We start from the raw sequence: 13483 nt of genomic DNA on the forward strand, positions 1-13483 counted from the left end.
TACAGAAGTCCAAAGATACAAGGAACCATACAACACTTGCTTTTATTTTCTAATGTGCACTAGATTGACTAAAGCTGATGGCTGCTATGAGCAATTGTGCATTTTTCACTTTTAAAAAATAATCCCCAATGTATGGTTGGTTTTGCTCCGCTAATACTTGGGTAAAACATGACCCATATATACAAAGAAGAGGAAATGGACGGTGATCCCAATAGTGTATTAAATTCAATTATTAGATCATAGGTAATCATAGACAATGATCACGCCATATACATTCCTGTGTCAGCAGTGACATTTATCAGGGCAGCCGTAACAAGCAGTCAGGAAAATATGAGCCCATCTATGGATTGGGTGCACAAGTTCTGTGCCAAATTCATAAAGTGGAATAAATTTCACATATATAATAAAGTAGAAACAATTTGTTCCGAAAAAAAATGCCAATGTGATTCACGGAGGACACAGCGTTTCTTCATATAGAATATATAAATGATATCTGCATACATAATTTGTTAGATCAGGAAATAGCCACAATTCTTATATATTGTCAGCTTCATCAAATTGGATTTGCTCTGTATTTGTTCATTAAGTTTAATTACACTATGGGATGAAAAGTAGGTAAAAAAGGTAATGTCACACTTCAGAATGGTGGCAATAAATGATTAACTATCTACATGAAACGATCACGTGAATGGATAAAAGCACAAACATAATGAGAGATATTAATTCAAACTAGTGCACAGGTAACAAGGCAAAGTAGATATGTGCTGTAACTCTTAGCAACCAACTAGACTCTAATTGTAAATTTTGGTGCATATGACTAAGGTCAGAAGACATTTTTGTTGTCAATCTTCATCTCCAGCTTTTCTATGTGTCCTTAGATTTGAAGTGGGGATATAACAACACCAAGCACCAAATACTTCAGGAGATGAGTGTGCTGAACTTATGGTAGACAGCGATCTTTCGTCTAGTGTGAGATTAGAGTAAGTGAGATCAGGGCACGTGGCAGGGGTATTGTGCGAGGAGGGGATTGGAGGCAAGCGGGAAGCCTCCGTCTTGGAGCAGATGGGAATCTGCTATTAATGGACAATGGAGATTGCTGTGTCAGACACACTTAACGTATTATACCACAGTTTAGAAAATGAAAGAAATCATCTAATAATTTGCTATAATTCACACTTTTTTTACAGTTACATGTACACTAGTTTTTATAAATGTCTCTCGATATGTCCCTGAAAGTTACTGAGCAACAGAACTAGATTTAATACAAAACAAGTCACTTTTCTGTAACTACTGTTTGTTCACAGACTTCCAGATAACATAATTCTGACCATAGATTTGCAATAACTAAGATGTCAGTAAATGCACAAAACAATACAAAACAAATCAAATACAAGTGCACAAAACTACTGTGCAAAAAAGTATCAAACATTGGTAATAGCTTCACCATATTGCCCGTTCTCTGAAGTATTAAATGGTATATATTCTAAATAGCACCCTTAAAGCCTGTAATAATATTAACAATGTAGAGAAGTAAAAGTGATAACTGTCTGTCAGTCCTACCTTCATCCTCTTCTGGTGTTGTTTGGACTGATCTGAATCCCTTACATCCTCTTGATACTCAGACAGAATTGTCTCTGCTTCGTTTAGCCATTGGTTGAGGTTACTCATGTCATCCTGCAGTTTCATCCATTTTTCCAGAGATCTGTCAAATTTCCTGTTGATGAGAACAACAAATATTTTAAACAAAGTTGTAACTAGAGATGGGCGGGTCCGGTTCTCCGAGAACCGAACCCACCCGAACTTTGGGTATCCGAGTACCGAGCTGAGCAGCTCGGTACTCTCCCGCCAATTCCGAATCCAAATCGAGGCCGAACGTCATTGTGACGTCGTCGGATCTCGGGACTCGGTTCTCGCGATACTTCAACTTTATAAATACACGCCTCCACAGCAATCCATCGCCATTTGACAGAGGGAGAGAGCAGGGTGTAGTCATAGGCTAATTAGAGCAGGGACAGAGAAAGAATACAATATTGTTCTTGCAATTGCTCTAACCAAAATCGCTAGTGCAGAGAGGAGGATAGAGGTTTATTATTTTTTCTTCATATTTGGCACTCCCCAGCGCTTTTGGGTTGTCCCCCATAATTGTGCATTAATATTTCTGGCTGTCAAAAGTCATATCTGTCAGCAGTATCTACTCAATAAATGTTAGCACTCCTCAGTGTTTTTGGGGTGTCCTCTCTAATTGTGCATTAATATTTCTGGCTGTCAAAAGTCATATCTGTCAGCAGTATCTACTCAATAATTTTAAGCACTCCTCAGTGTTTTTGGGGTGTCCTCTCTAATTGTGCATTAATATTTCTGGCTGTCAAAAGTCATATCTGTCAGCAGTATCTACTCAATAATTTTAAGCACTCCTCAGTGTTTTTGGGGTGTCCTCTCTAATTGTGCATTAATATTTCTGGCTGTCAAAAGTCATATCTGTCAGCAGTATCTACTCAATAAATTTTAGCACTCCTCAGTGTTTTTGGGGTGTCCTCCCTAATTGTGCATTAATATTTCTGGCTGTCAAAAGTCATATCTGTCAGCAGTATCTACTCAATAAATGTTAGCACTCCTCAGTGTTTTTGGGGTGTCCTCTCTAATTGTGCATTAATATTTCTGGCTGTCAAAAGTCATATCTGTCAGCAGTATCTACTCAATAAATTTAAGCACTCCTCAGTGTTTTTGGGGTGTCCTCTCTAATTGTGCATTAATATTTCTGGCTGTCAAAAGTCATATCTGTCAGCAGTATCTACTCAATAATTTTAAGCACTCCTCAGTGTTTTTGGGGTGTCCTCTCTAATTGTGCATTAATATTTCTGGCTGTCAAAAGTCATATCTGTCAGCAGTATCTACTCAATAAATTTTAGCACTCCTCAGTGTTTTTGGGGTGTCCTCCCTAATTGTGCATTAATATTTCTGGCTGTCAAAAGTCATATCTGTCAGCAGTATCTACGCAATGGATTCAAAGCAGTCCACATATGATCTAAATGAGCAACCAGGTTCTGTCACCAGTCCTGATGTTAGTGTTCCCAGTACGTCATCTGGCCAAGGCGATGTCAAACAACAGAGTGTTTTCAAATTAGTGCAAAAAACAAAAACCAAAAAAAAATTTACTGTATTGAAGCGAAAAAGAAGTGTAACTGAGCAAAAGTTAAGTGACGATAAAAAAAAAATTGCAAGCATGCCATTCTACACACGCAGTGGCAAAGAGAGAATGAGGCCTTCACCTTTGGCTATTAGTGGCAGATCCCAAAAAGTTACCCAGCCTACAATTGGTGCACAACTACTGTTACGCGTCAAAGCCGAGCTGCAAGATAACAGTGAGGCATTACAGGAGAATATTTGCTCTGATTCACAAATGACAACAATCCCTGTGGAGAGTCCATCCAACAGTGGGATGTCTAATCGTGACCATTCTGTTAGTCTACCCATAAAGAAGGGCCCTTTCAGCAGTTCTGCTGATATGTGCCTGAACAGCCCGAGTGTAGCCGGTGATACACCAAGTGAGGATGACACTTTGTCTTTAGAAGAGGATGTGGGGGAGATTTGGGTATCCGACGATGAGGATGCGGTTGATTGTGTAAGTCCTGCAGCAGTGTGGCACCAGTGGGAGCAGTTCTGGCATGTGAGGTTCTGGCACCAATATGCACTTTCCAAACACAAGCAGGGATGACGCAGGGGGCAGACCACAACAGTTTGACATCTGGGCTGGTTTGAAGGATTTGTCAAAAAAATGTGTGACCTTGACCATAATTCCAACCAATCCTACTATTAACATGCAAAGGATGGTGGAGGGCCTATCAGGGATTAAACTGTATTTTTCATAATTTTCACTAATAATGTTTGGGTGTAATATACACCCAAAGACGAGTGCTCAATTGCTAAGAGTCATTGATGGAGAGGAAGACAAGCAGGCTTGTCTGTAGAATTTGCAGGCAAATTGTGCTGCGTTATATAGGTAACACCCAAAGAGAAGAGCTCCATTGCTCCATTGCTAATTGTAATTGCTGAAATAGAAATAATAGGGCTGACAGTCTTGGTCTAAATCTGCAGTTACATTTTATTGTACCATAGCTCACTGCGAAACTGGAGAGGTGGCAGGGTTTAGTGATAATCTTCCTCCAACAATACTAATTCATCCCAATATCCCAATATCATAGAAGTCTGTGTAGTATGATGTAATTGCTGATAATGGCCTTCCAAAGGGAATGACTAGTTGATTTTAGGGCAGAGCTGTCACGGTTTTTGGGCAATTCTTTTACAGCACAGCAAATATCAAAATGTTTAGCGGACTCATCTGCATCACCACTGGGTGTCTTGGGAAAGCAATTTCTTTTACTACAAGCAGTTGCCAGAGAAACTGAAGGAGAAGACGTCCCAACAAGATGTTGATAAGTCTGGGATCCTTGCAAAGAAAATTAAGTATTTCATCTACAATTAAAATATAGTTAGCACATTTACTTTGTTTTATTGCACACTATAATTTTATGTAGCACCTTTTCAAAATCTATTATTAAGGCAATCACTTGACTCAAGCTAACCGTGTCTGCACTTTCTTCACAGGTAACTACTTCGCTGGACTAAAGTATATTCCCCTCAAATGCTAATCTTCTTGCAGCTGCTGTATTCTCCTACATGCTGTTGCAGAAACCACAAATTGACCCTAAATGTTTATGGACACAAACAGCATCTCCTGCATGTCATTTTTCAAAAGTTCTGTAACACCAAGTTGATAGTGTGTGCAAAACAGGAAATGTGATGGAATTCAGCCCCGCTGTAATGCTGGACCAATATTGGGGTCGTAATCAGAAATGACATATCCTCAGGAGACTCCAAGCAGGATTAGCCATCTTTCAATGACATCCCTTAGTTTTTGGAACAGTTTGTCAGCTGTATGCCTCTTAGTGAAGCTGCTGATACACAGAGTAGCCTACTTCTCAAAAATGTGATGTACCTGGGTACATGCTGCTGCTGTCCATGCTGGGGAAGGCGAATGACCAACCCAGTGGGCTTTCACAATCATATAATATTTTGTTTGCCCAGTTACGCTTGTACACATATCTGTGGTTAAGTGTACAGTGGGTAGAATACCATTTTGTCACCCAATAATGACATTTTTAGTAAACTTTCGGTACAGGAGAGAATTAGCTTTTCTAGTAAAATGGTATAGTGATGACATTTGCTAACAGGGACATAACACCTCAATTAAATGTCTTAAACCAACTGTATTAATAGTGAACATTGGACGCAGATCTAACACTAGCATAGTACCCAGGGCGTCTGTGATCCGCTTTGCGACTGGGTGACAGGTTTCATTCTTGCTTCCTCTTGCAGAGGATTGTTTAACTGCCAATTGTTGGGGGGGAAGACTGCAGGTGCTGGGATGTAGATGAGAGAAGGGAGGTAGATTATGCTGGAATGCTTGTTGTTATTTTTTTTTTAACCGAAGTTTCTGATTTTCCCAACAGTTTTCCAATAACTCGCTGAAAAATGACGAAACATGGATGAGGATCCCAGATGGTTAAGGTCCCTACCTCTACTGAGTGTGGCTTTCAAAATGCTACAAATGGATAGACAACTCTTGCCAGGATTCGTGTAAAAATAATTCCACACTTAAGAGTGGATTTTTGGTCTTATGCCCAGGCATGACAATGGCCTTTTTGTTATCACTGGCAAGAACTGCAGCAATTTTTCTTTTCAAGTGTATGAAAATCATATTGTGACATAGGAGGTGTTCAAAATTGAATAAAAAATGACTGGAAATTAGTGTTACTGAGGTTAATAATAATGTAGCTACAAAATAATACCTAAATTATGTTATTTTAGCACCAATAAATGTAATTTTTATAACAAATTGCAAAACAAAACCAAACAAAACCAAAACCAAAACCAAAACACGCAATGGCGGTTTTGCAAAACCAAAACCAAAACCAAAACACAACGGTAATCCAGATCCAAAACCGAATCCAAAACCAAAACACGGGGGTCAGTGACCATCTCTAGTTGTAACTGTCATTCATTGCTACATAACAGCAATTAAATACATCAAATATTGCTTTAAATATGCAAGTCAATAAGAAAAATAAATTTGGTTAGGACTAAAAAGGTTAAGTTAGATTAAGGTACTAGTATATAAACCTACACATTAAATGTAATAATCAGTGTGTAAACTATAATTCCTTGTTACTTAGAGTCCAGCATTTCAGTGGATCTGGTTAGAGCATCACTGGACCGCAGCAGATATCCGAATGCCCCCCAGATCAGAGGGGACATCGGACCACAGGGAAATATGGCACCCCACTCAAAGCCAAATATTCCCTTTTGAGCTAAGTTATCTTTTAATGTATTATAGCCGATGCTCAATAGAAAGTGAATGATATAAAAATCTCCCAACAGACCACTCCATATAGAACATTAGATAATGACAATATTGTGTCCTGCCCATGCTGTATACTATATCCTAATGATTAAAGTTTTATTCAAATAATATTATTCTATGGGGTGCTTTGCTTAGTCTCTCAAGAAGTAATAGTTTTAGAGTGAAAGTAGGTAGTCTAAGATAAAATAGGTATGTTTTACTTATTAGTGCTTGTAGTATCCTATAATTCAGCGGGTGCCAAGGTGCAATTACCAAATTGAGCAGGAGATCCTCCTGCTAAAACTTGTAGTTCTTGTATGCCTCTTCTCTACAAGCTCAATCATTAGGACAACCCCAACAAGGTCCACCTGAGCAGGAGAGCATTCATTTTTTTAGTTGCATCAAGGGATCAGCCCAATAAAACAAGCACTGTTAAGGAAAACGTTGTATTTTAATTCAGGTCATCTTCATCTAATTGCACCAGAACTAATTCAACTTTATTTATCCTTTCACCTTTTTATAGGCGAAGTAATGTGAAAAACTGAGGTGCATGTGTTTTTATCCGTTGTTTATTATAAATTGCAACGCATAGCACAAATACATTGTAGTAAAGTGCGCAAGCTGACTGCTGTAACTGAGCATCTGGTTCCTGCAGGGCTTGATATTGTATATACCTTATGAAGGGTTTGCCAAAGACATAAAGTAGATCATAACATATAGATTAATCCTCCTTTAGTTCATATTTTCTGTCACACAGTCCGACTGCAAGTGCACACACATCTGCTATTCCGCACTAATACTAATGTTACCATTCATCCGGTACTATAATCTAGTACAGGGTACTGTTATTTTACACTAGTATTAAGTGTTTTTCATTTATCTGTTATTCCATACTAATAATGGATTATTGTGATCCATCAGTCTCTCCACACTGATATAGTGTATTGTAATTCATCTGTTACTCCATACTAGTACTGAGTGTTAACATTCAACTGCTACTTCACACTGTAATTTCATGTTAAAATGTATCTGTTACCGTGCTGTGTCATTTATGTAAAAAGCCTACATGACCTCCTAGGAAGCTAATATGTCTATTACTGTGAAGTCTTAACTTATACACATTATAAATGATCCAGGCACATAAATCACCTTTACAATGACAGCCCTGTAGACACAATAGTTAATGGGTAATAAAATATGCTTTGTAGAAAACACAGTGCATACTATACGTCTTTCCATATAAGTATACTTGTATAGATGTTATGGTTGAAAGCAAAGATTGCAGCTACAGAGCAATGGTATTAAACAATGTGCTTTTTTTCACAACTTCAAACACATATAGCACCATCAAACACAATGGATTCATCAAACATCAAAATATATAGTTATTTGACTTATAACTTCAGTTTCCAAGTCGAAGTCGGATTCTTAAAGCTGCACTACTACCTAAACAAGTGGATCATTGAGAAACAGTAGTTAAGGGGAACTGCTGAAGTGAAACCATGATCCAGAAATATTGCTGATAGCACTGCTCAATAACTGGTCAAACATGCAAAACAAAAAGGTTAGATTGACACCGAATAACAGGTGAAGCATTTGTAGAAAATAACACCTTACAAACCGATAAGCATATAGTTGGATCTATTACGTTTTTGGGTTATGTGGCAGACCACAGCATGGGAGATATTGTCCGGATGGAAAGCAGAATAGATTCAACTAAATATGAACAAATCCTAGGAGCTAATGTCCCAGGCTCAGTGGAGAAATCAAAGCTGAAATAAAGATTGGGGGCCTGATTCATTAAGGATCTTAAATGAAGAGCTATCTTATTTCAGTCTCCTGGACAAAACCATGTTACAATGCAAGGGGTGCAAATTAGTATTCTGTTTTGCACATAAGTTAAATACTGTCTGTTTTTTCATCTAGCACACAAATACTTGATAGCTTTTTTGTACACTGAAATTTAAAGTTGATATTTGTATGCTACATGAAAACACAGTCAGTATTTAACTTATGTGCAAAACAGAAACTGCACTCCTTGCATTGTAACATGGTTTTGTCCAGGAGACTGAAATAAGATACCTCTTCATTTAAGATCCTTAATGAATCAGGCCCTGGATCAACACAACAATTCAACATATACTTCAGAATGTAGTACTTATAACAATAAAAGATTAAGGTTTGGAATGTCCTTTACAGTCCTCAGTTTTAAATATGAAAATTAAAATTTGTGGGGAGATCTGAAACAGTGCAGTAAGAAAAATGTTTCTAAAGCAAGAATAGAAAGACTGATAGCTGGCAACAAGAATTGCTTGGAAGCTGTGATTTCTGCTGAAGGAGGTGTTACTAAGTACTAAGTGACAGGGTGCCCTATAAATGCCACAACCACATTTTATTTTGTTCTCTGTTAAAATAAACCATAATTGTACTTTAAAATGTGAGAAATATGTCATGTTTAAGTCTGTATCCTGCAAAAGTTGTGTTGTGCATGTGCACACTAAACATATTAGCTTTATGGTGAACTCGATCACAAGGTACAATCTATAGCTTCCATCACAAAATATAATAATATAATAATACTGTTTAGATTTCTTAGAAGTCCCAACATAGCTGATATGGATTGGCTTCCTGCCATAAATCAGGTTGATTTCCTTTAAGACAATCTAAACATTTCCATAACACTATCTTTGACTGTGTTTATATAAATGTCCTCTGGGTCACCATCAAGGCTGTTGCTAGATACTGTTAGTAATGGTGTGAGAAGGGCAAGATCGATTGATATCCACTAGTAAGTACTTCATATAGTTTTATTTTGTATATTGGCAAACACATATTTAAGGTTCATATGTAGCAGCATGAGATCCAGCAGTAGCTCTTGCTGCTGATATCTCCCAACACGTTTTATTACTCTTTGCACATTTAATATGCTTTATTCACACAGTATCTAGACCATGCATATAATTATGATGCAGAACCATGCAAGCAAAAGCTATTTTTGCATCTACTATATCTACATTCACAATAATATAATCAATGAGTCACTTTTAGTATTCCTATGGTTATTTTTTATTAATACTTTATAAACTGTGGAGACCATTTACAGTCCATGCAGTATGTTTTAAAGCTAACGAAGGCTAAAGGCCAGGGATGACCAACCCTCGGCTCTTTTAAATGTCACATGTGGCTCCAATACTGGAAGGGCAGATCAGTCCCCAGCCAGTGCAACTCTCCGGTCATGTAACCTCCCCTGCACAATGCAGTCAGTCCAATCAGGGAAGAGGGAGATGACAGTGAAGCATGCTGTCTCTCAGGAGAGGTGGCAAGTTGCAGGCTCCAGGCTGTGTGCTCTCTTTGAAAGGTAAGTAAGGAGCATATTGTTAGATTTAATACAAATTGGGGAAGCTGATGGGCCTCTGGGGGATCTTATGTGGGGTGGTCTGATGGGCACATGTTGAGGTCTGATTGTATATAAGGGGCATGTAGCATGGTCTGATGGGCATCTGATGGTATTTAAGGGGCATGTGGGCTTGCTGATTGCTATGGATGGGGGATGTTGTGAGACCGATTGGCATGTAGGAGCATGTGGAGACATCTAATGGCATGTATGGGGCATTTTGGGATATCTTATGGGCATTTCTGGGGCATGTGGTAAGATTTGATGACATGTGGAGAGGTCAGATGACATGGGGAGGCTGATGTGCATATGAAAGACGTGGGGAGGTCTGTTGTGTATGTAAAAATGACTGAGGAGCATGTTGGCCATTTATGTAATTTCTTTTATCCCTTCAACAGTTTCTTCCTCAGTGATTGTGGATGCAGTAGCAGTGTGAGCTATTGTGAAGAGAGTGTAAGTAACCTTTTGGACCCTCTTCCGCTGGACACAGCAGCAAGGTCCTCAGCTGGACACAGCAGCAAGGTCCTCAGCTGGACACAGCAGCAAGGTCCTCAGCTGGACACAGCAGCAAGGTCCTCAGCTGGACACAGCAGCAAGGTCCTCAGCTGGACACAGCAGCAAGGTCCTCAGCTGGACACAGCAGCAAGGTCCTCAGCTGGACACAGCAGCAAGGTCCTCAGCTGGACACAGCAGCAAGGTCCTCAGCTGGACACAGCAGCAAGGCCAGAGTTGTGCACTGCAGCAAGGTCCTCAGCTGGACACAGCAGCAAGGCCAGAGTTGTGCACTGCAGCAATGCAGGAGCTGTGCAGTGCAGAGCTGTGCTGATTTGATGATTATCCTGAACATTTTGGACAATGTTAGATATATTCCTTTTCGCTTAGCATGATATGGTAAATTGTTATATTTTCAAAGTATGTGTGTGCGGTATGTATGTATGTATGTGCGATACTGTAAATATCTACACATATACTGTATATAAGTTAAAAGTCATCTCTTTACGGTATCTTTGTAATACCCCGTGTGGTGTTATTTAGAGTAATACATTGAAATTGCACCAGAGAGGTAAGGAGATTTATCCAGAAATTTAAAATGACACAAGTGTATTCTTAACTAACTTCCTTTTATTATTATTAATTATTCTGATATTTATATTAGCAGCAAACAATTATTTTTTTAACAATATCTTATCATTTCAAAACTATTTACAATTGACAAACCTTTAAATTCACCATACTAATAATATCACTGACATCTCTAATATTAATATATATAACTTAATTTCTCCATACAACTTTAAGACCTACATTATATATTTCAATATTTATTTGTAGAAGTGGTGCACGTGGTTGGGGCCCATAAATTACTTTTTCACGCCAAATAAACTGGTGATCTTTTGTATTACACAGTCTCTTTTGTGTGTATTCACAGACCTCTCTATTTTCTCTCCTCTCATACTGTCCTTAGTACATAGCTCAGTCTCTGTGTGGTGTCCCAAAACCCTGTTAAACAGCACAGAGGAAGTACATAAACGCTTTTGAAATGCAGAGCTACAAGGGGTTAATAGAGGCTGAGAGAGACACAGTGGGAATGACAGTTGTCAGTTGAACTGAAGAGGCGTGTCCAGGATGATGTGCAGGGAGGAGGAGTTTGGTAATAACTGTGAACTCCCAGAAGGCAGTGGGGAGAGGAAAGCTCTAGACTTCTGAGGGAGAGAGATGAGGTTTATGAGTGACAAGAAGACAGACTGAGAGATAAGAAATCTGAGTTGAATCTTTCCATGTAGCTGCTCACTACCTCAGGAACAGGCTGAGAGAGATAAGAGGTATTACTGCTGGAAGTCCATCATATGAAGGAAGTCTTGTTGAAAATACAGTAGGTCTGCAAATCACCTTTGTCACAGATTCCTCCACTTGCTTTCCTCCATGCTGACAGATTTAATGTACTATAAAATTCCTGTGCACAGGTCAGCCCAGGACTGAGTGTAAAATATGGTAACGTTACCAGGGATAATATTGGTGCCCCAAATGTTTTAGTTGAATGTTAATGTTAAGTGATTTACCTAAAATTGATTTATTGTTATTGAAGATGTTATCGCTATTGTGCCTTATACTCACCAGGTGTATATTATATGTTAAATGCTATTGTGCTCTATGTTGATCAAATTAATATTTTGTCATTACCATTGAGTTGAAGGGGTCAGTGGCGTGGTGGCCAAAATTATCTTTACCGCATTATTAATAAACCTAAGTTATTTGACCAATCCTTGTCCCTTTCATTGAAGTAATTATCTCCTGACCACCGGATATCCGACCAAAAAAAAAGAACCTGACTCATGTCTGGAGGACAAGGTAGGGGAAGGAAATCCCATCAGTCTCGACTACCACATCTGTTTAGTGTGATGTCACACATCTCTCTACTGCTTATTTATTTTCAGCACTTTCCTTTTTCCTCACACCTCTCTTTGGCTCACTTCTTCTCTTCTTACACTTTCTTCACTTTTTCTCTGCTTATATGTCACTTTGTCCCATTTTCATTCTGTCCCTATTTTTCTCTCTCAGTCTATCCAGACACAGGGATCTCTCTCAGCGGTCCTGAGTATCACACTCCTCTCGCTCTGTCGCCCCCGGCAACCACCAACCACTCCCCACTGTCACCCCCGGCAACCACCAACCACTCCCAACTGTCACTTCTCCCTCAAGAAATATATATATATTTTTAAATCTTTATAAACACTTTTAACAATTAACAAATTAAATTAACAAATTAAAAACATATAGATACACCCCAGGGTACTCAGATTTTGGGGTATCACATCTATAGATATTTTTTGGCTCTTGGTCTCTAATTGGTTGGCCACTACTGCTATAGGCACTGACATATATTTAGTTCAAATAAGTAATATAGTAATATAGGGTGAATCGTACAGTGAATGAACATTTCAATTTTAATGCATTCAAGTTGGATTGAATATACCATCTATTTAAGTTGATCTGTTGCCTTTGTTTGATTAAAGGAAGTCACATTATTTATTCACCGGACTTGTGTGTTCATTTGCTGGCTTTGGGAGTTCATTCACTGGTGATATCTGTATATCTCTTGCGTTTGGTTGTACAATTCTAACTATTACTTCAATCTTAAAACCAGTATTTTTCTTTAAGGTAGACATAGTAACGACGATGGTACATGTCTAAAAATAGTTTTTATGTTGTATTTTCCACATACACCATCCTTTTAAACAAGAGAATTCCCTTAAACATTCATTCACTGGACAATTCAACCTATATTATATTTGTAAATGACAGAAGGATTTTGAATGGTGGATGGAAAGTACCACAGGGGAGAACACCAGTGTTGTGCCATAGTCATACCACCATTACATTTTGACAAATGCCCCAACATTTGATACATGTTAGGTAAATATTAATCCTGTCCCAGTATAGTGTATAACAGTCACCACATTGAAATGTGCTGTTTCAATTAAAAGGCTTCTTGGAAGTGTTATTACAGTTCTTCTAACTTTCTAAGCATCATTACATCTTTTAATCAAAATTTCTTGGCTTTGGGAACTCCAGGATCCTGCAAATCCTAAACATTTCAGTGAGGTTATTGTGGCATATGTTTGTGTATATTATTTACTTAAACAAATATTAAACGATTATTACACATACTTGACAACTTTTATAGACTC

General features: G+C 38.4%; 1 protein-coding gene across 9 annotated transcripts in view; it reads right to left on the bottom strand.

Moving 5' to 3' along the window:
* DMD (dystrophin) overlaps nt 1–13483 on the bottom strand; it is a 1967742-nt gene that overhangs the window by 926744 nt on the left and 1027515 nt on the right. For all 9 annotated transcript variants that reach the window (XM_075200299.1, XM_075200300.1, XM_075200296.1 and 6 more), the window contains one exon: nt 1561–1714. In XM_075200299.1, the coding sequence (XP_075056400.1) occupies nt 1561–1714 (154 nt within the window). The remainder of the gene's footprint in view (nt 1–1560; nt 1715–13483) is intronic.

This window comes from Mixophyes fleayi, chromosome 2, assembly GCF_038048845.1.
Source record: "Mixophyes fleayi isolate aMixFle1 chromosome 2, aMixFle1.hap1, whole genome shotgun sequence".
Taxonomy (NCBI): Eukaryota; Metazoa; Chordata; class Amphibia; order Anura; family Limnodynastidae; genus Mixophyes; species Mixophyes fleayi.